Source organism: Plutella xylostella, chromosome 2, assembly GCF_932276165.1.
Source record: "Plutella xylostella chromosome 2, ilPluXylo3.1, whole genome shotgun sequence".
NCBI classification, from domain to species: Eukaryota; Metazoa; Arthropoda; class Insecta; order Lepidoptera; family Plutellidae; genus Plutella; species Plutella xylostella.
The window spans coordinates 877,543-905,449 of NC_063982.1; the positions used below are offsets into that span (position 1 = coordinate 877,543).

General features: G+C 39.2%; 1 protein-coding gene across 1 annotated transcript in view; it reads right to left on the reverse strand.

Annotated features, from left to right (window-relative positions):
- Positions 1-1,138: 1,138 nt before the first annotated feature.
- The window catches only part of LOC105389918, a 32,563-nt gene continuing 5,794 nt past the window's right edge, over positions 1,139-27,907 (reverse strand). The window contains exons 2-19 of the mRNA XM_048621596.1: positions 19,312-19,518; positions 12,693-14,258; positions 11,260-11,469; positions 9,900-10,064; positions 8,205-8,364; positions 7,876-7,949; positions 7,223-7,413; positions 6,645-6,764; positions 6,186-6,333; positions 5,927-6,005; positions 5,442-5,579; positions 4,561-4,686; positions 4,051-4,159; positions 3,788-3,853; positions 3,041-3,129; positions 2,845-2,927; positions 2,291-2,394; positions 1,139-1,817 (exon numbers count right to left, since the gene is read on the reverse strand). Coding sequence (XP_048477553.1) covers positions 1,695-1,817; positions 2,291-2,394; positions 2,845-2,927; positions 3,041-3,129; positions 3,788-3,853; positions 4,051-4,159; positions 4,561-4,686; positions 5,442-5,579; positions 5,927-6,005; positions 6,186-6,333; positions 6,645-6,764; positions 7,223-7,413; positions 7,876-7,949; positions 8,205-8,364; positions 9,900-10,064; positions 11,260-11,469; positions 12,693-14,258; positions 19,312-19,378 — 3,618 coding nt within the window. The 5' untranslated portion in view covers positions 19,379-19,518 and the 3' untranslated portion in view covers positions 1,139-1,694. The remainder of the gene's footprint in view (positions 1,818-2,290; positions 2,395-2,844; positions 2,928-3,040; positions 3,130-3,787; positions 3,854-4,050; positions 4,160-4,560; positions 4,687-5,441; positions 5,580-5,926; positions 6,006-6,185; positions 6,334-6,644; positions 6,765-7,222; positions 7,414-7,875; positions 7,950-8,204; positions 8,365-9,899; positions 10,065-11,259; positions 11,470-12,692; positions 14,259-19,311; positions 19,519-27,907) is intronic.

Consider the following 27,907-nt stretch of genomic DNA (forward strand, 5'->3'; position numbering starts at 1 on the left):
TATCTAGCTCAAGCGCCACTAGTAGGACCGGAATATGTGATCAATCATCACCACGACTATTGAATCGGACCCTACTGCGTGGGATAAAAATCCCAAGCGCCGGAGCATTATGACCAGTGGCTGAGCTTTTTAAAAGCAGTAAATAATAGCATTTTACTCACGGCTTATCAACTCAAACCTTCGTTGCGAAATCCTCAGCAATCGCTGCGTGCGCAGCAGCAGGCAGGCCCCGCGCCGCCTGGTCCGCATCACGCTACAGCTCCCGGCAGCGAGGACTCCGCAAATTCAATATTATATTTTTCCCCGTCGGAGCGAAGCCGACGAGAACCGTGGCTACATTGAGCCATTTTGCCGAAGTGTTCACTTCAAAAATCAAAAACCAACTGAGGCGCGCGGGCGACTCACTCTATTTATATAGGCACCCGCACCTTGCAAATTAAAGGTGGAGAGAAAAAAATTGACTTTATTTAACTGTCACTGTGACCCTTATGATGCCGAACACGGAGAAAGTCGAAACGCCATATCTCACAATGTTTAACTAGGTTTCAGATAGGCTCAGACTACATAATATATAAATAACTATTTTATTTAAAATGTTAAATACAATTAAAATAAATGCAATGTTTTTGAAATCATAAATTATTATTCCTTACACAATGCAAAAGTATGATTTATTCATCTTAACTCATAATATACCTATAATAACACAGTTTTACAAAACTCCGGGCTTCTACAATATATTTATATACCTACCCTAATGACTACAAATACATTTTAACATACTTAATTCTTTGAGTAGAAAACCAAAAAGGTATAGTTAATAAATCAGTCTATGATATTCGATTACTGAAAAAAAACCTGTATCAATAGCTAAAAGGTTACAGTTACTTAGCCATTTGAAATATATGAATATTTTTTGACACAAACCATATTATGTACTACTTAAAAACAAGTAAGTACCACTGCTTAAGTACTTTTTGATTAAGTATCTTTTAATTTTAATTACAGACTGTAATAATGTTTTGTTTTCTTTGTATTTACATTTATAATTTAAAAATTAAAACATACACAAGATCACCTGCAGAAAACTCACAATTTTAAATTATACCAAAGCAAGCAGTCTTATGTATACCAAAATATAATAAGTAAGTATTAAGTTTCTCCTGACTTTATGTTATTTGAAGATAAAGGCTGAATCATGTAAAATTACAACCTAAATGAGAATCTTATTGATTCAAATGTAACATTTTCTACAAACTGTTCAATTTAATGTAGGTACTTAATCCAATTTCTTTCTTAAGCTTTCAAGAATTATTGTAGATAAATACACTTTTATCTATCAATATGACAATCAGTTTTTACAGAGATCGTTGTACTGAAACAAATTCTAATAAATTGTTTTAGAAACAACAACAACAATTACTTTTATCTTTCTATAAACATGTTTTTACCTATCCGCTCCCTTTTGAGGCCAGTATGGACTGGACTGGAATTGTGACAAATTCCGTTTGCACCAATGCTATGTTATGTGCTCCAATGAATTAGATTAGTGGATCCCAAACGCATTCATAGCAACGTAGCATAGCATATCTGGAGGAAAAACACCCTAACAACAGACTTCATAAATGTATTCCGATAGTGTTTTAATACAAGATGTTTCGAGGAAAGCCATCGATACCTACAAATTACAAACACTACGACCGATAGAAGGGAGGTCCTCTGCTGACAGTGTAGGTAGACAGCGGGATCCCTTTAGTTCCGTATATTGCTTCAGGTGCATTCTCATATTCCACATCGTAGTATATACCGTTTTGGTTCTGTAAAGGAAAATAAGTTACCTAGATTAGCAAAATTTGTAAAGGCAAAATAATAAATGAAATGAAATGAGAAGGACTGAAAGGTGTGCAGAAATCCTAAATGAATTTCCACCCAACTGAATTTGTAGCCGTAATACCTAAGGTCAAAAAAAAAATTATGTAAAATATAATACATAGTTAGCAACTGAAAATAGCAGATCGAGGCCAAACGTACAGCCAAAGATAGGAAAATGTTTTACTGTAGATGCTGTGCACCTCTGAGGTTACATAGCAATACACACATTAAACTAAAGGACGACTAAAAGCCTAGCACGGGGCTCAAGACGTGACAAAAAAAACCGTCGCTTTACTCTCACTCGCTCTCGGAGCCGAGTAACTTCGACGCAAAACTTTAGTCACTTCTTGGCGTGCGCATCTTGCACCCATTACTAGCCCTTCTAGTGAGCATCCTAAGAACAAGAACCCACACTCACATGCATGCTCCTGGCCCTGGACTTGGGTCGGGGCACCAGCAGCTCCTGCTGGTGGGAGGACGCCTCCGAGCTGGTCGACTCGGTGGCCGCGTGGTTGGTGTAGCCTGCAGAGAGAGGGTATTTTAAGAATACTGTTTGTTTGAGGGTTTAATGGTGAAATTTGGTGCCGTCATTAACCCCTCACATCCCATGAAATCAGAGGCAATGAAAAATCTATTGTGTCTGGTTTACTAATGGGTCACCGGGACGTGAGTGGTTAAAGTTGTTGGACAGAGAGGGACAAAACAGTTCAATACCTAAAGCTAGTCCACTAACTTTTTTATGAATAAGGGGGTTCATATTTTATCTCAGATTGACAACTGCAAAATAAATGTCAAGTTGTGAAAATTTTGTATCGGACACGAGTTCGTTATCGATGTTGATAAACTCGTTTACAATACAATACACTATTTGCACCAAGAACATTTAGTAAAGTTTATCTACGTCGATAAGGAAACCGTGTAGCGGCAGCAGAAGTGCCTAAAATATGATGTTAAGTTATATTAGGTACTTACCATACATGTGGTGCGACGCTGAGGTGTTAGCTCTAGAAGCTATCGTGTTCAGAGTCCCCGTGTGATGGCCGTAGAGTCCCGTTCTGCATCAGAAAAAAACAATATTAATGCATACAAGTTTATTTGACTGTGGGTGAAAATTTGATGGTAGTTAGGTACATACTTATGTTATGTAGTAAATAAAAGGTATATTTACCTAGGCATTGGCACCGGGGGCAGTGTCGGGTATCCCCCGAACATGGCAGACGACGGCCGAGTGGCCATCTGCTGGGCTGACTCCGCTTGCTGTAAGGAATAACGAGGAAAATTATTGAAAATTGCAGGTTATATTACTCCATTACAATATGTAACAATGTGTAGGGCTACCAAGCAACATCAGCAATTAACAATCCTTAAGGTCTTCGCACATTATAACAACTCACCGACGACTCGACTCTATGCTAGACATTGATATTTAAGGTTTAATTTCAAAAAATGATTATAAAGTAGTGTACAACGAGTGGCCTACGCATCGTACACTAAAGGTCAACACTGACACGTTTGTCACACAATGATCACACGTCGTCCACGCAACGACCACACGTTGTCCACGCAACGACCATGCGTTTGCGACTGACGCGTGACGGGCAACCATTTGCCAGCCCACCCGTCCGCCCGTGCCTTCTCGCGTTGTCCACTAGTGACCATTGGGTGGATCAACTAGTTGACTACTCATCTTGCTTGTCAAATCAGATTCGATCGATTTGACAAGCAAGCGACGCTGCTTAAAGGTCTTCGCACATTATAACAACTCCACGCCAACGCAGCAGCAACTCTACTCACACTCTACATACGTAGCTGGCCTTTAGCTGGCAGATGTTTGAAAGGCGACTCTCGCTGCTTAGTTGCTAAAGTGTCGCTGGTGGTACGGTAGCTGAAGGGAAATAACTATAGCAAAACTTACAGCATAATGGTTGGCCGCCATAGCTTCGGCAATCTGAGCCCATCGCATTCTTTCTTCTAAAGTCACCTGTTGGAACAAATTCAGTTATATTAAAAACGCGTTAAAGTATTTCAATGTTATATTTTATATTCTAATAAACGGCTATTCTATATTATTATTAAATTTGACTTTGACTTTACCCTATGATTAAGATAAAATATATTTTTAATTCTTTTTGGTGTACAAATAAAGAGTATTCTAGCTAAATTCTACTATGTAATAACCTGGTACGGCGGTTGTCCGACCGGCGGCGCCTTGATGGTGTTGGCGGCCATGTAGTTGAACACGGGGGAGCCCATGCCGGCTGCTTTCTGCTCGCGCGACCACTTGCGACTACAAATATACATATTATCATTATTACAAAAGAAAGAATGCGCCCATCAGAACATTTTGTCTAAAAAATGCCCCCGCGCTGGCCCCAATTCAATCAAATTATGATAAATATATAAGATTTTAGGGCCAGCGCGAGTTTGCAATTTTCTTGAGCGGTTGGGCCCGTCCTTACGCTAGTTAAGTCAATGTATCATTCAGAATCGCTCAATAACCATTACGTTATAAAGACAAAGGACGGGAAGAAGTTAGTCAATAAGACCTATTCAGATCTAGAATAGTTTGAAAAAGATTGACGTTTTCATCAGTTTTTTTTACGGAAATGCTTTTACTCGTCGTGTAACTTTGAATTTATTGATTTTTTACTTTATAAGAGACAAAAAAACAGGTTAAGGTAAACTCACCTCCAACTCATCAACGCGGCTAGCGTGAGTCCTATGACGAGTGCGGCGGCGAGCGACGCGCCCACCGCCACGCCGACCACCTCGCCGTCCACCTCGCAGGTGGAGCCGTAGTAGCCTGATGAGCAACTGTGGGGAAAAGGATAAAAATTACCAGGCCTGTATAAGTCTCTATACAGCACGAGCTGAGTCGGAGCCATTTTGCTGGCACACAAAACATGGTGTGCCAGCAGTTAACATAATTTGCTTGTTTCACATCGCGCTCATTCATACTGCCGTAGTAGCCTGATGATCTGCTGCGGATAAGGAAGTTAGGTTAGCCAGCCTCAGCCATTTAGGCTTAAGGGTGCAGGTATAGTGGGATTAGTTGGATACATCCAAGCGACGCTGCTAAATGATTATTAATTAGAATTATGGTAACCCCACTAGTAAGACAGTGTTCGGGCACCTTTATTTTTTTGGTATGAGGATAGTTAAACTACCCTCACATGGCGGTTTGTGAGCTGCGTCCTACGAGAGGCGGCCATCATCAGTGTGGACTCGGGTTCCGTGCAGAACGTTTGTCGTCGGCTGCCAGCGGACCTTATAACCGCTCCCACTCATTTATTACGGACAATTGTGATTGGTGAACTTTTACATTTTAACAAGACTATTTGCATAGTGAGCTGTGTGTGTTTTTTATCAAGTAAATATAACGCCAGGCCTGGCAAGAAGAACTCTTCTCGGAAGACGGAGCGGCCATTGACCACGTGTACAGGTTGGTGAATTGTTCTTATCCCAATTTAATAAGGGTGCCCAATAACTATACGTGTGAGTTTAGGAAAGCTAGGACCAGTCCTTACTTAAAAATACAGTCCACTTATCTGCGCCAACAGACAGTATACCTGCAATAAGGGTGGTTGTTCTCGTAGCGACACTGGCCGCGGTCGTTGCAGTGCGTGTTGGGGCAGCCCTGGCAGCGGCGGCCCGCGTGTGTGACGTCACCCGCCAACGGGTCTAGGGTTGTCGACGGGCACGTGCATCTGGTGTGATAAGTGAAAATATTTTATACACAAAATACTCACACAGCAGCCGCTACACGGATTCGTTATCGACGTCGAAAAAGTCGTTTATTTATGGCGAATCATGATATAAATAGTTAGTGTCGATTATCCACGTCGATAATAAACTCGTGTAGCGGCTGCTGGAAGGATTGGACTGTTTGGCAAAAAATCACATACCTTACTAACTTATATGATAACTTAGGTATCTTATAAAAGTTTGATCATTAAAAATTCGGGACGTAAAGGGAAAAATCAGAAAAGGCCGAAAATATTTACACACTTTTTTTAAAAGGCAGTAAGTAGTTTGGATAAATTTTAGTTGTTACCTAAAACCACCCCAAGTGTTGGTGCACGATGCCACCTTGTTACAATCGTTGAGTTCAGCAGAAGCGCACTCGTCCACATCTGTAAAAAACATAGTTTATTTACTCGTTACATCTAACAAAGAATATAGCGAAAGAACAGACGGTGACAGATTAGTTTATTCGACATAAAATTTTACAATTATTTGTCGATAGTCATAATATGGCGAAAGAAACTCGAAGAGCATCTTTTAAACTTTGGATGAAAGTTTAAGCAACTCACCGCTAGGTGGCATGACGCTGCCGGCGGGCGTCTCCACCCACAGCGCTGAAGCTCCGATGTTGTTCGAGCGACGGCGGATCACGCCCAACAGATGGCGCTGTATGTCTGTTGCTACTGCACTGCGGACTGTTTCTGGGGATTCTTGCATCTGGAATTGTATAATGTGCTTATCATTTAAATATGTGTTATTTGTGTTTTTATAAAGATAATAGATAAACTTCCAAACATCAAGAAATAAAAGCAAGATAAAACATCGACCTCTTCTAAGAAGCGGCACAACTTTTAGGCCTGGTTTATCCAAAATATCCAACGACTGTTGGGCTAGAGGGCATCCCACGCTACATTATTCTATTCGTGGTTGCAAGTTCAGAAAAAGGCCGGTCTATAGATAAATATATAATATAACGGTCAAGATCAAGAGACACCTGAAAAAACAGACTTAGATAAGATGAGACTTACCAAAATAGTGTAGTTAACGAATACGCCGCCTTGGTTATTCTGTTCCCCTCTGAAGAGCGAGTTGACTGACGCACCCACGAAGTCATCAGAGAATGGAGTCATGGAGAACGCAGAGTCAATCTAAAACAAAAACGATTTATATAAGACTATCATGCATGAAACTCTTAATGATAACTTACATTTGAAAGCGATGCCGCTTAGGTTCCAATCCAATACTAAGCATAGTGCCAAACATGATTTCTATCGCCTCATATCCCATATCCTGATATGCTTTACTGTCTGTAGCAGCCAGTTTGCCAAAACGCATGTTCTGTAGTAAAGGCTGGTCACCAAGCACAGAGAAAATCGAACGTTGACCTGATAATTATATACTCACAGCTCTAACCGTATACTCATATCCCATGGTCTGGTAAGCGTCACTGTCTCTGTCAGCCAGTTTCCCGTCCCAGACCACCTTCCTGTCATAGAGCTTGTCTACACGTTGGTTCAGTAGCAAAGAGACCACGCGGGGCAATGACCGTTTTTCTCTGTGCTTAGCGACCGTGCTTTAGACAGAAGATTATACAATAACTACTTACAGCTCTAACCGCCTCATAGCCCATGGTCTGGTAAGCGTCACTGTCTCTATCAGCCAGTTTCCCATCCCAGACCACCTTCCTATCATAGAGTTTGTCCACACGTAGGTTCAGGAGTAGGGAGACCACGCGACGGCACGGGTCGCGGTGGACGCGGCGAGCGTAGCCGGGGCGGCATTGGCAGCTTGATATGCCTGTTGAGGAGAATCAGATAAATACACTGACATATGGCATATATGGAATTTTTTCAGTGCTCGTAAGTGAATTTTTACTTTATAATTGAAAGATATACTCGCGAGCAATGAAAAAGTTCCAGTGAAAATTATCAGGAAATTAATCCTAAACGAAAAAGACTACTACCATAATATCGAAGTATACTTAACAGAGCATTAGAAGATTACCAGCAAAAACCTTAAATATTTGTATTGGTGTAATGTGGTGTTGTCATTTTGTAAGTGGTACTTTTCACAGCTTGCGAGCGTAGATTAATTAGAAAGAAGATACAGGTAGTAAGTTAGACAACAGTATAGACAAATGCTCTCGTAAGGCTTAATTTCGGCTTAAGTGATATCGGATCGATACTGAGTTGATATTGAAATGTACGATACATTTTATCAATTCGGTATTAAGTATAAAGATATGTTAAAGTAAGTTACCTCCTTCAGTTCTGCATTTTTCATTTTGCGCTTGATCGCAAGTAGAGTCATCGCCAACAATGCAAGTATCAATTCTGTAAATGAAGAACGAAATATATATAAGTATACTTATTAGGTACTTCAAATACAAAACTGCAATAAAAAGATGTAGCTTTGAAAAATAATTTAGATAACTAACATCACCAAACCTAACTTCTTTTGTAGAGTCACAAAACTGGATTAAGTTGATAAAAGAATTGGATTAAGTACAATTTTTAGTGGCTCAAAAATCAGGTCCTATACCTAATTACTGATACACCATTCTTCTACATTAGCACCCATAATCTCACCTGACAGTAGGTTGCGGTCGCCTACTCGGCGCGGGCGGCGCGCGCGGGGGCGCGGAGGGCGGGCGGGCAGGCGCGGAGGGCGGGCGGCGCGCGGGCGGCTGCGGTATGTCGTCAGCCGGGATGGCGATGCCGGTGCCGATGGGCGAGGGGGGTGGGGTGGCTGGAATAGAAGGAGATAGGTGTATTAAGCTTTAATTGATTGAGCATAAAGATTGATTGATTTAATGAGATTTTCAAGCCGGGTCCAGCCATGTATCATTTGCCCGATCCGATCACGCACCGCATTTCATGATCGCATAATTATGACTGTGTATCGTGATACTCAATCTTGATACGCCGTTATGAGACAGATGATATGGCAAAGTATACATGTCAGGACCCGGCTTTATGTGCACCTGTGTGTGTATACATTTATTTATTTAACTACTTATTGTACAAATGTATACGTACATGCAAAGGAAAATAAACAAGCCTCAGGACCTGAGGTTGGTTTTTTCCTATCACATTAAATTTGCTCATGGATAAGCTTGTTAATTAGGGACACTCTGTCATAAAACGTTGATGGCTACAAAAACCTGAAGCGTATGTTAAGTATGTGGGGTATGTGGGGCGGGTAGAAAGTTATAATGAATTTTCCAAACCAGTTTTTTACTATCATAGATTGCAAATTTTCTTCTTCTATCAAACAAGGTAATTATTATCCTGTCATCTTAGATTAGTAAGCAAGATTACTTCAATGGTAGGTACATTGACATATATATTACTAGCGTAAGGACAGGGCCTCCCACTCAAAAAATGGCACCCGCGCGTTGGCCCTAATCGTAATTTTAGGGCCAACGCTCCTCAGTCGACAGTTGTCTGTGGCCGAGAGATAGTCTTGTGAATCTTGTGATAAATATGTAGTTGTGTTGTGAAAGGCTGCAAAAACCATTATACGAAGGTCAAAAAGAAACATCGAATATCGTATCATCGGTAATTACCATTAAATTAAGTAATTAACACATTATAAAGTGATAATTATTTTACTACCAAAGTCTACAATGGCCGCGCGCTGTAACTTTGTGCGGACGTCATTTTTTGTTGACTATCCTCCGAGAACATTTTCTTGTTGCACACACTTACGTTTTAGAGCGTGATTTTTAGTCCATTTGTACGGGACGCTCTACAGGTCTACAGCCCAAAACAGTTTTAATTTTAGTAGTTGGATTTGTTCTAAATTATTGATATGGCGCCTGCAAATAATAAAACAATGTCCGGGATGGTAAATTATTAACGAACGTACAAGGTTACGTCGTCAAGATAGTTGCTAGGCACTGACATAGTTCAAACAAATTATGACAGATGACAGTTATTTTGCTTGTATGAAGAAGGTTTGAGTAAAATGTTCTGAATGGCCTATCCTTCCTTTTGAAATCATTGGGTAGGTACCTACCTGCTTTAGGTATTTTTATACTCTCACATTGAATTGGTCCATCAACCTACATTAGGCCAGCGTGGTACACTAGGCCTCAAACCCTTCCTTCATCAGGCGACCCGTGCCCCAGCAGTGGGACGTGATGGGTCGTGATGATGGTGATGTAGAATAAAATTATTGTGTTGCTACAATTTCTTACTTTTTAGTGATTATTATTATAGTTTCCTTTTTTTGGTTCATAATATTCAATCAAAATCAGACCATCCTTCTAAAACACTTACCAACACTCTGCGGGGGCCTCACCACGGGCGTGGGGGCTATCGAGCTGGTCTCTCCGAACAGGTTCAGATACGTCCTCTTGCCATCAATAGACACGAAGCCCTGGGACCCCGACGCTGACACGATGATGTCGTCTCCTGACAACGGGGACACGTTCTGGATTTGCACTGTGGGGGAAAAGGGGGTTAGTTTTAGCATATTAGTCTATGGTTTTAGGAGGGTGACAGTTGGGGGTTGACGTAGAAAAGATATAAATGGGGTGGTGGACGAAACAAGGTTTCAGAAAATGTAAAAACTTAATTATCATCACGTCGCATTGGTGGCTGAAAAATTTTACCCATAGAAATTGGTACCTATATAGGTAGAAAGCAATATAATAACGTTGCTCCACTTTAACTACAATATTATAACATCGTAAACCTATGTAAGTATGTCATTTGGGTAGGTATATTACATATCGCTCGCAAATAGTAGTTTTTCAGGACTATCCACTGAATTACGTTTAGTTACCTACATATGGCAACCTTTTGAATATCAACTTTACCGTAGGTATATTGTAACTGATAATTTTAAATTCTTTCTCCAAAACATAAGTAAACATTCTAACAATTCAAAAGCCTAGTTCTATTATCGTAAACCGAAGTTACATGCATTCTTGTTCTTTCAAATTCACTGCACAAAATGAGATAAAGAAATGCGGTTTGCGTGCAAACATTGTGCCAGTGAGGCGAGGAGGCGGCATCGAAAGGAAACCACGCAATCGGTATTCGACTTGGATTATAGTCTATATGCTTGGATTTGTATTTACGAAGATTCCTTGCAGGTAGATTTGTTGTTGTGTTGTGTGATCGAAAGACAGACCAAGAAAGTCCTGAATAAATGGTAAACGATAGTACTCAGTTCGTGGAAACATTTATGTGTGTGTTTGTGTTTCAATATGGGTGGTGTCCCTATATAATATAATATGTACCTAATAAGCTCTGTTATACATACTTGTACCAAAGGCAGATCCAGCCTTGCGACAAATCTAATGAAGTTATTATGCCAAATTACTGATGCAGGATGTCCTATGATCGAAAAAGAATGATCGAGTACTTAGTGCACAACAGACGACTTATCGTTAAAAATATATGTATCAAAAACGTACCAAAGTACCTAAGGGTGAAGAATGGAGGATATGAGGAAGAGTTAAATGAAAATGAATGAATATAGGATGAACATTTTCTAAAATACATACCACGAAAGTATGAAGGACGAAGAATGAAGGATTAAGAATGAGGGATAAAGAATGAAGGATTAAGAATGAGGCATGATCAATGCAAGAAGGTTACCTAAAGCATCAAAAAATAATAAAACACGTACCACTAGCGCCACTTCCCCCGCCCGGCCCCTGAATCGCCGACACGGTCACGTCAAAGATCTCCCCATACCCCCCTGGCAGGCGGGTCTCGCTGGCGGTCACCACGGGGGCGTCTCGGTACGGAGCCCGCTGGCCCTTGGGCTTGAAGTCAGGGTCGTCGAGAACGATGCCAGGCCGTGGACGGTAGGGTTGGTAGGGGATGCCTTGTGATGCTGGAATGGTTGTGAAGAGGATTATTGTAGGAGTTGTTTGTTTATGCATAGTTAGGCTTCACGGGAGAATAACTGTATTGTTTTTTTATCAAGAATAAAGGGGTACGTAAACTGTTTTTGAATAGCAGATGCCTAAATAAAGAAAGTATTACAACTAGTACTTTACTAGATCTTACTGCTAGGTCTGTGCATTGGAGATAGTTTATTTTCTTTCAGACACTTTTAACGAAAGATAATATCAGTGTTTATTTAACAGATTCATAATCAATAGTTGGTCACTTTCGGAATTTGCCAACCTTATAATTCAGTGAAAAATCACTCACTAATTAGCTAATTATAATTTGGTTCAGTGTGTTCAGTAATTATGAAAATGGCACAAAATACTCAGTAACAATAGCTGGGCATGCTGAAAGATAATAATACGAACAACGCTGTAACGCTTTATTGTAAAATAATTTCGCATGTTTTAAACTATTTGTATGCAAATTTTAAAACGAAAACTGGAGCATAGACTTTCGTTTTCATTAGTTCCTTGTTTTCAAATATCAGAGTATACCTACAGTCGTCGAAATAATAGGCCCGTTTGGACAGCTACACAAATTTGCTATTTACTCTTGATTTACTTGATGAAATACATAAAAATACACATAATCTGGCTTATTATTTAACGGCCGAAAGAAAAAAGAACTTTAAAGCACCAAAAGTTACTTATTGTTTAAATTTTTCATGATTTAGGTTTGACACCAGCTGTCATCCCATAAATTTTGGAGCTGTCCAAATGCTAAAAACAGAATCAAGTGACCACTATAATACTTACGTCTTATTTAAATCATTCATTATATTATGTTATAAATGTTATGTAAACGACTTCCGAATTTACAAGATGGCTACATATTTTTCTTATGTAATTTCTTCATTACATAATTAATTAAATAAATATCTTTCCTACTTTCTCTTAAATCTGATTAATATTCAAAAACAAACATCTTTTTCGAGAAACGCAAATGCTTTGATAATATTTTTTTTTACCGTCATTGCGGGTTATAGGTAAAAAATATATCGATGCTAGAAAACTAATTAGCGTTTCAGTACTCTGTAATATAATGAAGTCTTTTAATTCCATATTATAGAGGTACCTACAATGATCTACATACAATGGGAAGCTTTTTCAGGAAAAATAGTTAATCACCTTATTCTAAGATGCGTGCTTACTAGTTACTTACGTGGTAGAGGTTGAGAGTTGATGGAAGAAGCTTGGACACTGTTAGACACATTAGCCAATCCATTGACGGCTGGCGCGTGTGTCGGCAAGCCCTCCGTCGGTGTTGGCGCAGCAATGGATGTCGTAGTTGGCTTTTCACTCGGCTCTATAACACTCGCTTCAGTTGACGTCTCATTCTTTGTCTTGCTTGCTTGTTTGTCTTCCGTTTTGTGTTTTTTATCCTTCTCTATGACACTGTCTTTCTTCTTTTCTTTATCGGGTTTCAACGGTTTCTCTTTAGGTTTTTCGGTAGACGTTGTTGTGGATGGTTTTTCAGTAGTCGTTTTCACTTCTTCTGTTGTTGTTTGTGGTTTTTCTGTAGTTGTTGTTGTAGTTGTAGTGGTGGTTGTGGTTGTTGTTGATGTTGTTGTAGCATTTTCTTTGGGAACAACAATTGTTGTTACCTTGTCTTGTTCAACTTCCTCTTCTGTTTCATGCTCAGTTGTAGTTGGAACAGGATCTTTATCCTCCAAATGGATATTGTTTTCTAACCCTTCACTGTCATTCAGAGTTAAAACATCTTCATCATCATCAGGTTTTTCTTCAGATAAGTCCACAGTTGGTATGTCGACCGGCATTCGTGGTGGTTTGTAGTTTGAATGATTAGGATTTGGTCTTCGATTAGGCGGTGGTCTAGGTCTTGGCCTATGCCATGGAGGTAGGTTAGGTCTATGCAGGCCAGGTCTATACGGAGTACTGCTTACAGGTGGGATGATCTGCTCTGGCAAATTTATTGGATGATGAGGAGGACGATCGAAAGGATACGGGGGAGGAGTTTTGGTTGGCACATACTGAGTCACAGGTTTGTCAAATTCAGGCGGCAATGGCGCTTCAGCGATCCTTGGAGGTCCTCTATTGTTTATCCTGGAATTCATTGGTCTACCAGGCCTTAATAGCTGTGAATTTGCTTGCACATTAACGTTTCCGTTTAGTAGCTTTACTATGCCTGTGATTATGTTTTGTATTTCCGCTTGATTCTGTCTGCCTTGTCCGTTAGGGGTGGCTGTCGCAAAGATAGGTTGCACTGCTGATGGTCGGATCTTGGGCCCCGTAAGATGCAGTGCACGCGCCTTCGGAACCCTCAGGTCTTCCCCCGGAAACCTGAAGTCTATTCTATCACCGAACCTGTCAGCCGATGGCTGTATATAATCCTCTCTGTTCCGCATAAAACTCATAGTTTTCGTCGGATGTATTTCGTAGTATTTCCTTTTATTGTGTAGTTCTAGTTCATTGTCTATTTCATTGTTATTTGACACTGGGATCTCATCAATATTTATTGATCTCGATTCTCTTTCGCCCATTGGGTCGGCAGATCTAGCTATAATATGGTGTAGATCTATTTCATCATTGACTATGTCTTCTAGTGTGACATCATCGTTGTTATCACTTATTTCTTCTATGAACTGAGCACTAGGTTCAATTTTAAATGCTAAACTACTACTGGTTTGTAAGCGTATGTACTGTGGCGGCTCCGCTTCTCTCGCCGATTTTGGTGAAATTTGTGATATTGAGAACGTTTCTTCGTAACCTGAAAACAAATAAATTAATCAAGTTAGTTTGATTTCTCGGAAATTTAAAAGGATTCATAATTTGCAGTTAAACTTTTCCTATTAGGTAGTTACATACTTAGATCTAGATAGTTCTAAAGTAAACAAACCTTATTTAGTTAGTTTGACAAAGCTCAAAAGTGTAATCGCAACCAACTTCAGGAACTATCAAGTTGTTTGGCCAGACTCCTTAGCATTAATTTTCATCGTGAATATGAAGTAGAATTCATAGAGTAATTTTGTATGAAAATATGAACAGCGCCCCTGGCGGTTGGTAGCAGAACTAAAATTTCCCTACAAAATTCATCGAGTAATTTCACGTCACCTTCTATGAAAACTCATGCTACCCCTTAGCATCATATCAGAACTGCGCATAATTTATTTCTAAATTAAGGTGGTGGTTAACATAATATACAGCCGAATTTCTACGTAATTCATGCTCTAGTCATACATAAGCACTGCCTAATATGACATGGTAAACAACGCGAAACCTGCCTAAACAGATAATAAAATTGGTATGATTTTTATTGTGATGTCAATCAAACAATTTGTTAATTCGATGGCATCCAAGCATGACTCTTATATTCACAGCTTATATTACATTGAACAATAGGACACTTTGATAACTCGAAGGCTGTTACGACAAAATTATTTGAATTATAAAACGGGCCTGATTTTAATAAATAATACATATCCACACTCACGAGCAATGAAAAAGTTATACCTATTTACAAAATGACCAATATTAAAAAAAACAATCTATTACTTTTATAGTTTGTATTACTTTGGTATTCCGATGCGTTGTTAAATAAATGTACTTCAATACTGTAGACGGCTTCATAAAACTAGCCTATCCCTTTTAGGAGTAATTTAAATATGCTATGTAATGTCACTGGAAGTAAATATTGGGTTCAAAATGAAATATCATCATCACGGCCCATTACGTCCTCACTGCTGGGGCACGGGTCTCCTTCCAATGAAGGAAGGGTTTAGGCCTAGTCCAAATGAAATATATTAAATACAATTTGGTGGCATTTTGTTAATGAAACTTTTTCGTTGCTCGCGAGTGTAACATAACTGCAGTTCATCTGTCAGTTGTGGAGATAAGCGTGTCTACGTCTAGGTACATCTCGTGCGTGTACTAAACGTTCACGGTGCGATGCGTCCGCCAGTGTACCGTGACGTCACGCACGAATGATTTGAACTGTTCTTTTGGGACTTATATTAACAATATACGGACAAGATGGTGTGACACAAAAATACAAATAAAAAACAAAAAAAATGGCCGCATTTGGTATACTGTCACCAATATCAACCATTGTATCAATAAATAAGGTCATAAATCTTCTAACCGAACTAATTCTAAATAAGAGCTTAGTAGTAAAAGTTGGATGTTATTTATGGAGACGTTTATTTTGCACTGACACTCTATCTTGTTCTTACATTGTAAATCTTAAGTTAAGTTTTGGGAGATGTTGGGGAGATAAGTCGGCGTGAAATAATTTGGAGTGGCCATGGGAATGTATGATTCATTATTTGGGAAGGCTCGAGCACAGATTACTAAATAGTTAATATAAAAAGGAAAGGAGCCTCTCCGAGTGTACAATGTATTTTATACTATTCTGGCTGGCCCGGCGAACTTCATACCGCCTCTTATCCTACCTTACCCTATACTCTGCAGTCAGAGACATCCTGATCTTACTGGCCAATATAGAAACCCTGTTTTAGCTCTGGAGTTTGTCATGAAATTGATGAAATCGTAAGCAACTATGAAGTGAGTAACGATTTCTGAGACCACGAATAGGCAAGCGTAGAGTAGAAGCCCCTGCGGCCTGCTGGACCGAAGTACTTAAATAGGTAACAGGTAGTGTCTGGATGAGGAAGGCCGATGACAGAGTGTTGTGGCGTTTGGAAGAGGCCTGTGTCCAGCAATGGACGATTACGGGCTAACGAAATCAGCAGAATGTATCTATATTCTTTCTGTTTCGCAGGAATGTACTTCCTTATGTACTATTTCCAGGCACTTCTCAATTATATTTTCCGCTAACAGTCTTTTTAATTATGATGACATTGATATATTTATATGGTGGACCAGAAGTTAGTTTCATCATAGTTACTTAAGTATTACTCATCTAGAAGGATCGAAAACAGTGAAAGTCTTCGCTATTAGTGTCATCGACCACACCATTGTTCGCTAGTCTACCCTATAGGCCAGTGTCTTTGTTAGGTAACCTAGTGTTATGTGGTAGCTTGCTAGATTTGGTAACGCAATGAAAACATGCCGTGTGTTTCAAAATGCCTGGACCAATATACGGACTGTTTCATTGAATTTGCGTTTCTAAAAAAAATACACTTGTTTTCACACGATACCCATTTTCATTCTTTCTATTTCCTATCAATATGGTTGTCAGGCAGAGATTACTTTTGTAATAAGGCCGCCGATTGCGCTATTTATCTTTATTTTTCACACGTTTTAAGACAGAATTAAAAAGCGTTCACCGGGCACTAAGCCTATGTTTATCCGTATCTTTTTCCCACATTTCTTCACAACATAGGGCCAGTAAGAGATACCTAATTGCCTACTAGAGACATGCCTAACGGTCGGACCTAAATTCTTGCCACGCCTCAACGCCTTTGTATGTATGTGTGTGTGTGTGTGTGTGTGTGTGTGTGTGTGTGTGTGTGTGTGTGTGGTCAGTGATGTTGGCCGTTATTAGTTTATGGTCGCAGAAGACGATTCGAATTTTAAAATATGTTAATTGTGTTATACCATCCTCGTTCGATTATGAAGACCCGTATGACAAACGATTGTGGATTTTAAATGCAGTACAGTAAGGGTACTGTTCACTGTATTAGGTAGTGATTTGGCAGGTGCAATGTAATATAAAACCAAACACTCACACCTTGTGCTAATGTACTCCCTTGCGGGGTTGGCAGAGGTGCATTGCTGCACCCACTTTTAGCCAGTGTTATGTTAGTCCCAATGTAATAGGGGGCGGGCCTATTGCCATTTTACGGGTACATCCAAGACCCGAGAACAAATATGGTGCAATGTATACCGTGCCAAATCAGAATGCAGAATTGGTGACTACTGAAAGTAAATCTTTCAGTTCGATCAATATCAACAGTAGGCATTGGTAGGGCAGCCTTAGCACCACCGACACATTAGTAATAAACAATCCTTAATAAGTTAAAGTTTACGTTTTCTCGCATGCAAAGTGGCGCCCTTAGCAAAAACTATAATGAACATTTTGACTGAAAATTATTTGATGACATGCTAAGAAGACCCAGTGCGACAACTGGCGTGGCATCACCCTGCTTCCTTCTGCCGCTAAAGTGTTAGCAAAAATATTGCTCAACCGCATACTGGACAAAGTATCACCCACGCTCAGAGAAGAGCAAGCCGGATTCCGCCCCGGCCGCTCCTGCGCTGACCACACCAACACCCTGCGCATCCTGATAGAACAGTGTGTCGAATGGCAATCCGAACTATATCTCGCGTTCGTAGATTTTGAGAAAGCCTTCGACACCGTGAAGTGGAGCGCGCTGTGGTCCAGCCTGTACCGTAGAGGGATACCGAGCGCCATAGTCCGAATTGTCCAGTCCCTGTACGAGGGAAGCACGTGTAGGGTGATACATGAAAAAGAGCTGGGCTTACCAATAAATATCACCGCCGGTGTAAAACAGGGTTGCCTCTTGTCCCCGCTACTATTTATTATTGTGCTGGATGACGTCATGCGCGAGGTGACAACAAATGTCCAAGGCATCAGTTGGGGTACAAGTGTCCTGGAGGACCTCGACTACGCGGATGACATTGTACTGATATCGCCAACATTAGCCCAACTGGAAGCAAAGTTGGAGAAACTGCGAGACACTGCTGACCAGATGGGCCTGCGAATTAACCGTCGAAAAACAGTGGACATGCGCGTAAAGTCGACTGACACCGACCCACTTGTACTGGAAAATGAAAGCCTACAGACAGTATCCCGTTTTGTGTATCTCGGCAGTACAGTCACCAACCAAGGTGGGAGGGACGAAGACGTTGCAGCAAGAATAAATAAGGCGAAAGCTGCCTTCGCACAACTAAGACCAGTGTGGGACTCCAACGTGCTCAAGCGTCGCGTGAAAATCTCCCTTTTCAACTCCGTCGTCAAATCGGTTCTGCTGTTCGGTTGTGAAACGTGGAGAGTGACTAAGGGATTGATGAACAAACTACAAGTGTTCGTCAACAAATCCCTGAGGTCGATCCTCCGCATCTTCTGGCCGAACACAATCCGGAACGTTGACCTGTGGAACGTGTGTAAGCAGACCTCCATCGAACAAGAAATCACATTGCGAAAATGGAGATGGATTGGCCACACAATCAGAAAAGGAGCCGAGAGCAAAGCGAGCATTGCCTTCGAATGGAAACCGCCTGGCGGCCACCGCAGACGCGGTCGCCCCGTGCACACATGGCGGCGCACAGTGGACGGCGAGCTGCGAGCGCAAGGCCTGAGCTGGACGGAAGCCAGAGCGGTTGCTGAGGACAGAACGGCGTGGCGCACGCTTGTAAAGGCCCTCTGTACCACCGGGGTACCATAGGACAGCAACAACAACAATGCTAAGAAGAATACGTGTCGTAGATTTTTATTAATCATGCCTAGGCAAAACCCAAACAATAATTGATAATAATAATAATAATGGGGACATCTCACACACGGCCATTCGACCCAAAACTAGGCAGAACCTGTAATATGGGTATCGGACAGCTGATATATCTACACAAATACATAGATATATACATATTTAAGGTTTTAAGTTATTAAATAAATAAATAAAAATAAATAAAAATAAAATAAATATTAAATATAAATATGAACACCCAAAACCCGAGTACAAATATCTGTCTTTAAACAAATATCTGCCCCATGCAGCCGGGAATCGAACCCGGGACCTTCGGCATAGCAGTCAGGGCCACTAACCACTACGCCATTCGACCGTCAATTTTCAGGGCTTCTACCTTATGTAAGATAAGATTATAGGTACGTTACTTACCATTAACAACTTGTATTAATATAGCGAACAGCACAGCGCCGAGACGCCGCCACCTTAGGTCGGCCATCTTGTATCGTTTGACAGTTCTGTCACCGCGCACATCCGTCACTGCTTCACATTGCACTGTGCCGAATTATTGTCACTGTATTGCACTGGTGTGTTCACTGTTTTGCACTGTGGTTGGTTACATCTGTGCGATTGGGTGATCTGTAACAATGAAATTTAGGTAAGTATTAGACTTTTGTTATGATGTTTTTGGGGTTTGACAAATTAGGTACTTAAAAATTACTTAAAATTGCCTCATTGCATTAGTAATCTATACAAGACAACCTTTGGAAGGAAGTGACATTTAAAAAATATTTTTTTACTTCCTAACTACCAGGCCATCATACCACACAAGCAGTCTATAGTGTCTAATCATAAAAATGGTCATCCTAAGGTGTCCAAAGTGTGCTAAAGTGATTTAGCAAGGAATGTTGGGGCCCGTTATGACATTAGCATTTGACCCACTGTTTCACCTTGAGCGATCTTCAGAAGAAATAGTCAAACATGCCAAACACTTCAGCAGTTTAAGTGCCAATTTCACCATTCTCGGTTATCTAACCGACAGGGATTGATCTATAAATTAAACGTCATCTCCATATAATATTCATGACAGATGTGTCAAAAGTTAACCATTACTCCCTGGTTATGCTCTAACAGAGAATGGTGAAATTGGCACTAAGCTTTAAAAATAACCTAACCAACGTTAAAAATAGCCCCCGATAGTCAACACTAAGTGCCAATTTCTCCATAGTCGGTTAGATCATAACCAGGTATTAGTGGTTAACTTTTGACACATCGGTAAACGGTCCCTGGTCAGTTAGATAACCGACAATGGAGAAATTGGCACTATATATATACATACTCTAAGGCATTAAATGTCGCATAACTTACTGCCGATTTTGACAACCAAAATATGGCTAAAAACACTCGGGCTCAGGGTAACACCCCTCTTTTTCATCCTAGATTAACAAATAATCGATGCCAAATGAAGTCAACCAAATTGTGAAAAATAACGCACTGTAAGACTACTGTAATAATTATTTATCAAACCATGCGTGCTTTTTATAACGGGTGCTATTATAATTACTACTTAGGTAGTTAAAAACAAACGTATAGACACGCTGCAAATGTATGGACTGTTAATAGCTTTATTACGGAGTATGGAATGTCCGGTTAACCAGAGCGAAATAAAATGAGGGTTATGGTTTGGTACGGTATGTGTGATACGGTTCACGGCGAAGTCAATTATCGATTATGATGACCACATAACAGTTAGACTGCAGTAGTAAACTGGTTGGCCTTTACTACACTCACGGGCAATGAAAAGGTTCCACTATGAAAAGCACCAAATTACTTCTAAACGGAAAAAACTAGCGTAATGCCGTCTTCTGCAACATTGAAGTACATTTTATAGAGCATCAGGATATTACTAACTAAAGTTGGTAAGTACTATTTTGTTACAATTTGTAAATTAAATCTTTGAATAAATTGTTTAGTCGTTTGGTGTTTGGTGGCAATAGTCGGCATATTTGTGAGTGGAACTTTTTCATTGCCCGGCAGTGTATAAACACTTGTGTTTAGGGCTGTCCAATTTCTTCTCTTATCTATATCAGTGAAATAACCGATTTTTAAATGTTGTTTATTTGCTTGTTGAGGAGTAGACTTTTGAACCACCATAAAAGTTTTAGAGCAATAAGCGTTATTTTAGCGCCGGATTTTTTGAAGAGAATAATTTATTAATCCAATAGAATCTGATTTAGTCATTAAGTTATTCTCCTCTCGACTAAACTAACTAGCCTAGTGCAAACAAGTCTTAAGGGTTAAACCTAACACTACGTTAGTCCCTCTATCACTGACTTAGCATTATAATTACACTTGAGTCTAGCATACAGATCAGCCGGATCTAGAATCTAGACCACAGCCGTGTGCACATCCGACTGACGCATAAACGGGGTTGTGGCGTAACTTCTATTTTGTTCCTTTTGTAAAACTTGTCAACCGTCACGGATTGATGTTTTGTTACGATTAAAACACTAAAACTATTTAAAAAAGTGTTAGATTTTTTTAAATCTATTATATGCAATTTTTTTAACTTACTTATCTACCTACATATATAAAAGGGATTTACATGTATGAATTCCGTGATAAAAAGAGGTCCTTAGGAACGTTATTTTTTTAATTATACATACAAAGTTTTTAACTTATTAAAGTGTTAATTTGTTTCCTTATTTGCGTTGATACAAAAAAAAATACATTCTAATTTCAAATCCATTTGTTAAAACCATGAGTCATCTAAAAAGTACCAGGACATCACAGCTCAAAAGAGGTGCAAGTGTTGCAACCTCAAATTGCGTAAGGAGTCCGCAGCACAGAGGTTGCATGAAAGAGTTTGTATCTCTGTGACGTCAGTGACGACTCAGAATAATGACTCGTCACCGGATGTAGCGAAAGGCCCACGAATAAGTGAAATAACCTTGGGCTTTTTGGGTTAAAGTGTTGGGGATTTCTTTGATGGTGACATGGTTAAATTGTTGCCAAAGTTGTAAACATAACATACATAACTGTATTATTCATACATACATACAATCTATATAAATGTATATCAAACACTTTGACTAGTGCGGTACTTAAATCTTTTCCCTACACGCAATTTTCATAGATATACACTTAAGATCAATGAAAAAAAAGTAAGTACATTTATCAGCGCATCAAAATAGCAAGTAAAAACGTAAATATTGATCAAATTCTAAATTACCTACGTGTTTTAAAATATTGCGGTCATTTGGTGTCGACATTTTGTAAATGGAACTTTTTCATTGCTTGGGAGCAATGAAAAAGTGTATTTATAAATCGGAAAATCGCTTGCAAATCTTCAACTCCCTTCCTTTTAATATTCGGTTCTTTTAGTCTGTAATAGTTTATTAAGATGCTTAAGATACCTACATACTCATAGTTTTTGTAATGACTGTTTATAAAAATAAATATTCCCAATGCCAAGACAAATCTTCAATGCATTCTAAAAGTATAATCGCCAAATCCATCCACGTAACTATTACACCTGCATTCCGGCTCTATAGGCGTGTTAGTTTATACAGGGTGATTTTTTATCAGTGGCAGTTACCTCAATTGGTCCTGTAATGAAAGTTGCTTGGTATAGTAATAGGTTATGGGTAGACTAGCTTTTGCCCGCGAGCTTCGCTTCGTCTTAAATTGTTTCAGCGTACCGCAGGGTTTCTGCGTACCACATTTTAATATAATCTGGGCCCTGAGTGCGAGTTTTTTAACCTATCGAGAAGTGAAATCGAAATGCAGATTTTATTTATTTATTTAATTCTTTATTGCACAAATAAAAAATAAATGTACAAAAGGTGGGCTTAATGCTAAGAGCATTTTCTACCAGCCAACCTACAGGAGGTACAGGAAAACTGGTACAAAGATGTGCAAAAAAATAAATAAACATGAAAGATGAAAGAACTAAAAACGTCACTTAATAATTATCTAAATAGATTTTGTATGGCTCGGAGCTAGTACAGCTACTTACCGCTAGGTGGCGTGTCTAAAACGCCATACAAATTTGCGTTTCGATTTCACTTCTCGATAGGTGAAAAAACTCGCACTCAGGGCCCCATTCGTTTTTACGCGAAAAAAAATTATTCTTAAAGAATTAAAACTTCACTCACTAAATGACCCAAATATTTTTAAACATTTCATTTAGAATTTCTTTAAAATATTAACGTTTTTGTTGGTAATACTCTGATGCACTTTTAAATGTACGTACTTCAAATCTGCAGACAGCGTCATTGAGCTAGCATTTTCCGTTTAGGAGTAGTAGTAGCTCTTTTCTTCTGTCTTATAAGGTACAATTCCCCTGCCAACGCTAACATCTTCTTCTTCTTCCTAGCCTTTTCCTTATTTCCTTCCTAACGTCACTGATAAAACCCCACCCTGTATAAACATGTGTGTTGGTTATACAGTTCTGTGTAACGGTGCCGAGACCTCAGCGGAACAGGTGATGTGAAGCGACCTACATAACTTGGCTGCTTATAGACGCGAGCTTTGTATGAGCACAGAATAATAACTAGTACCACAGAATAATAACTAGTACCAGTATGAGGTGGATCGGGGAGTATTCTTTATTATGTTGTGACGTATCAACTTATAAGGTGACTATAAATGGTGTAACATTCAGAAAGGAGAATATGGAAAAGTGCGAAAAAAAGGTTGCACACCTTATAATTAAATTTTCTTGCACCTCCTGTGAGTTGACTAGTAGAAAAGGCTTAAAGCATTCAGCGCACCATTTTGCACACTTATCCTAACTAATATTATAAATGCGAAAGTAACTGTGTCTGTCTGTCTGTCTGTCTGTCTGTTACTCTTTCACGCCAAAACTACTGAACGGATTTGAATGAAATTTGGTATACATACGGTCTAGACCCTGGGAAAGAACATAGGATACTTTTTATTAGTGTTGCCACGAATAGTGAATTGGCCGAATACCGAATATTCGGCGACGCTGCCGGCCGAAGCGCCGAATATTCGGCGCTACAACCTGTTTTTTTGTTCCTGGAACTGCTTTGAAGAAGTCGCTACAGATTATATGAGAAATGCTAATTATTAGGAGGCAGAATGCTATGGCAAACGAGTTGAATTTTTATTTGATAATAATTCACCTTGATCGGATGGCCGATCCTTACAAGTGGTGGTCAGCAAACAAAAAACAATACCCAAACCTTTTGAAATTTGCAAAAACTTATCTTTCTTCACCTGGAAGTAGCGTTTATAGTGAGAGGTTATTTTCTGAGGATGGTTACAATGAAAAGCGCAATCGTGGGCTACCAAAAAATGCTTAAATGCTCGTTTTTATCCAGCACAACTTACTACTGATTAATTTTAAGTACTAAAATGTTGTGATTTGGAAATAAATACACAATTTTCATTAAAATAGCAAGTCATTTTTTACATGATTTACTATTCGGTATTCGGCCCGAATAGTACGCACTATTCGGCCGAATACCGAATACTGAAAAAACTGGCCGAATAGGCCGAATACCGAATAGTTGCCGAATATTCGTGGCTTCTCTACTTTTTATCCCGGAATTCTCACGGGAAAACTTTTTAAGGCGAAGCGAAGCTCGCGGGAACAGCTAGTTTTTATATAAGTGTACAAATAGTGGTATTTTTATACTATAAGGATTAAATATAAACAAATTATAAAAAAAAATCATAAGTACTTACACATTACACTCGTAAGCAATGAAAAATGCGTTTTTTATGTACAGTAAGTTATTGTGGTACATTTGACAATAATTCTTCTTGTAATAAATATTTATTATTTATTATATTATAATTCTTCTAGTAGTACTAAACGAATAACTTCAAAAATATTTTTTCCATACAAAAGACATCAACGCGGAGCTTAAACTTTTTTTCATTCATAATTTTATTTTTATGTTACTATAAGGATAATTTTATAGCCGTTACTACGTTAGCTATTAAAGTGGTCTACACCACCTAGTCTAGAGTCTAGACACATTTTCTAGTTTCCAAAACTTTCTTTATTTTTTTACAGACATCATAATTTATCACATTACTACCTAAGTGCTTTATGTTCGCACAAAAACCATTATAAAGGTGAAAATTGGTACCCAGTTGACGACATGAGGTTGCATCAGGCGTGTCGCAATCACAAAAACGTCACTACCGCATACCGTAGGGTTAACACCACCGAATATTAGAAATAGCTGTTCCCGCGCGCTTCGCTTCGCTTTAAAAAGTTTTCCCGTGGGAATTCCGGGATAAAAAGTAGCCTATATTCATTCCCAGGGTCTAGACCTTATGTATACCAAATTTCATTCAAATCAGTTCAGTAGTTTTGGCGTGAAAGAGTAACAGACAGACAGACAGACAGACACAGTTACTTTCGCATTTATAATATTAGTTAGGATAGTTAGGATGTCGGAGGTGGTACGGTTGCTGGTTTCTATGTATTTCTACTGGATTCATTTGGCAGCTAGCGACATGTCGCTCAACGACACTTCCACCATAGAAATACATTAAAAAAATGTCGTCTGTTGCAACCTCATGTCGCGGGTTGAAGTTATTTTACTGGAGCTATGTTACAAAAATTATATAGGTAGGTATTTAGTGTTTCTATATTTTATACAAAAAGTTGTCAATTGCTCACGTTAAAGGCATAAAAACAGGTTGAATGATCGCTTCTGTGGTTATTGTAAAAAGTGCAATTTTGACAGTGAACAAGCCCAAGTATACTTAGCTATTTAATTTGAGTAAACTGATTTTCCAAATAATATATCTATATAGGTATCTAGATCTAGGAAACGGAAATACCAATTTATGTATAGTAAAAATACTATGTCGTTACATTAAACAAGCTCTACTGGTTATGTTGAGTTTACTTTATTGAGTTAATATTAATTTTACTATGTCTAGATTTATAATTCCACGCTGTTGGTTTTGCATATTTCATAAATAAATACTTAAATAAAATATCTAAGCATTTAGGTACACATATACCTATCACCCATCGGTGGTTATGTTAAAGATTCAAAAAGTTATGACAAAAATTCTTTATTTGGTGACCAGCACCACACAAGTTATGAACTCTAGCAAAACACGTTAATATTCCGTTACACAACGTCATTAAATTTATATCACCTCTTTCTTTTATTGATATTGCCGTAGAGATCCGCCCAAACCAACGATACAGTTGTGGGGTCAATGACCGCCTATTACTATGTCTAATAAAGTATAAAACATCAACATACATCATGGATTGAGTTGCCAGAGACATCATGGATTGAGTTGCCAGAGATGCGCAGGAAGATTTCCTCGCCATCACGCCTTGAATGAAATCATTCGCAGGGCAATGGTCACCGCCAATATTCCCTGTGTTTTAGAACCTCCTGGTTTAAGCCGCAGTGACGGTAAACGCCCTGATGGCTTAACCTTGGTCCCTTGGGAGCGTGGACGTAGCCTGCTGTGGGACGCGACTTGCGTGAGCACATTTGCTCCCTCTCACCTTCCAGGGACCACACGCACAGCCGGGTCGGCGGCGGAGAGCGCAGCTAAATCCAAACATTTGAAATACGCTGCCTTGAAGAACTGCTACACATTTATTCCTGTAGCATTTGAGACAAGTGGAGTATGGGGGTCTGAGGCAAGGTCTTTTCTTAAAGGCCTTGGACGACGTATAGTTATCAGAGGTTATGACCGCCGCTCCGGTTCGTACCTCGCTCAAAGGATATCACTCGCTATACAACGCGGTAATGCTGCGAGTATAATGGGTACCTTTGGGCCGGGTACGATTCGGGGTGGCCTTTTTGAGTGATTTTTGACGAGGCATATTGCTGATAACATTTGTTATATAGGTTTGTTATATATGAAGAAGCTATTTGTGGATCGTAGATTTTGAATTGATTTTGATTAGTAGATAATAATTTAATATTTAAATATATATAATATAGTAAAAAAAAAAAAAAAAAACATCAAGTTTAGTTTCTGAATAACATAATATAATATAAAAACCGGCCAAGTGCGAGTCGGGCTCGCGCACAAAGGGTTCCGTAGCAGCAAAATTACAGTTAAATCAACCTATCTCAAAAACTATAAGAGATACTTTGATCAAACCAAAAATCGTTGAAAGAGTTAATTAGCATGCATCACCTCTATTTTTTTTAGAATTTTATACCCCGTAGTTATAAAAATAGAGGGGGGGGGACATACTTTTTACGACTTTGAGAGCTGATATCTCAAAAACCGTTCACTTTAAGAAAAATGTTTTTTAGAAATCTTTATATCATTTTAAAAGACCTTTCCATTGATACCCCACACGGGTATGTACATCGAAAAAAAAAATTTCATCCCTCAGTTACATGTATGGGGGGCCCCACCCCCAATTCTTTTTTTTACTATTTAGTGTCATATTTTTGTAGCGGTTCATACAACACATATTCCCATCAAACTTCATCACTGTAGTACTTATAGTTTCCGAGTAAATCGGCTGTGACAGACGGACAGACGGACAGACGGACAGACGGACATGACGAAACTATAAGGGTTCCGTTTTTGCCATTTTGGCTACGGAACCCTAAAAATGAATCGCAAAATGTGTTGATAAGCGCATAACTCAACAACGCCTCGACCAATTTGGCCAAATCTTTTAAAAAAAAATTCGTTGTAGTTCAAGGATGGTTTTTACGGGGAGAAAAATTAGAATTATTGCTGGAAAAAACCTAAAAATAGCCCTTTTATTTTTCCGATACAAATGATTTAAACTAGAACTAAAACGTAGTTAATTTGAGCTTTATTGCTATGGTATAAAGTTCATATTAAATTACAAGCACTCACTGTTGTCTAATTGCGGAGGTTGCGTTCAACCTTCCAAACTTTTTAGTGATAAAATAATTAATTTTGACACAATTTAAAAAACTAAATTACATTCTGCCCATCTACAATCCGATGGACGTGGCGCTGCACTCCCAGGCAGTGTCATATCATATGAATAAGTATTTAGTTCCCGCTTTTGCCG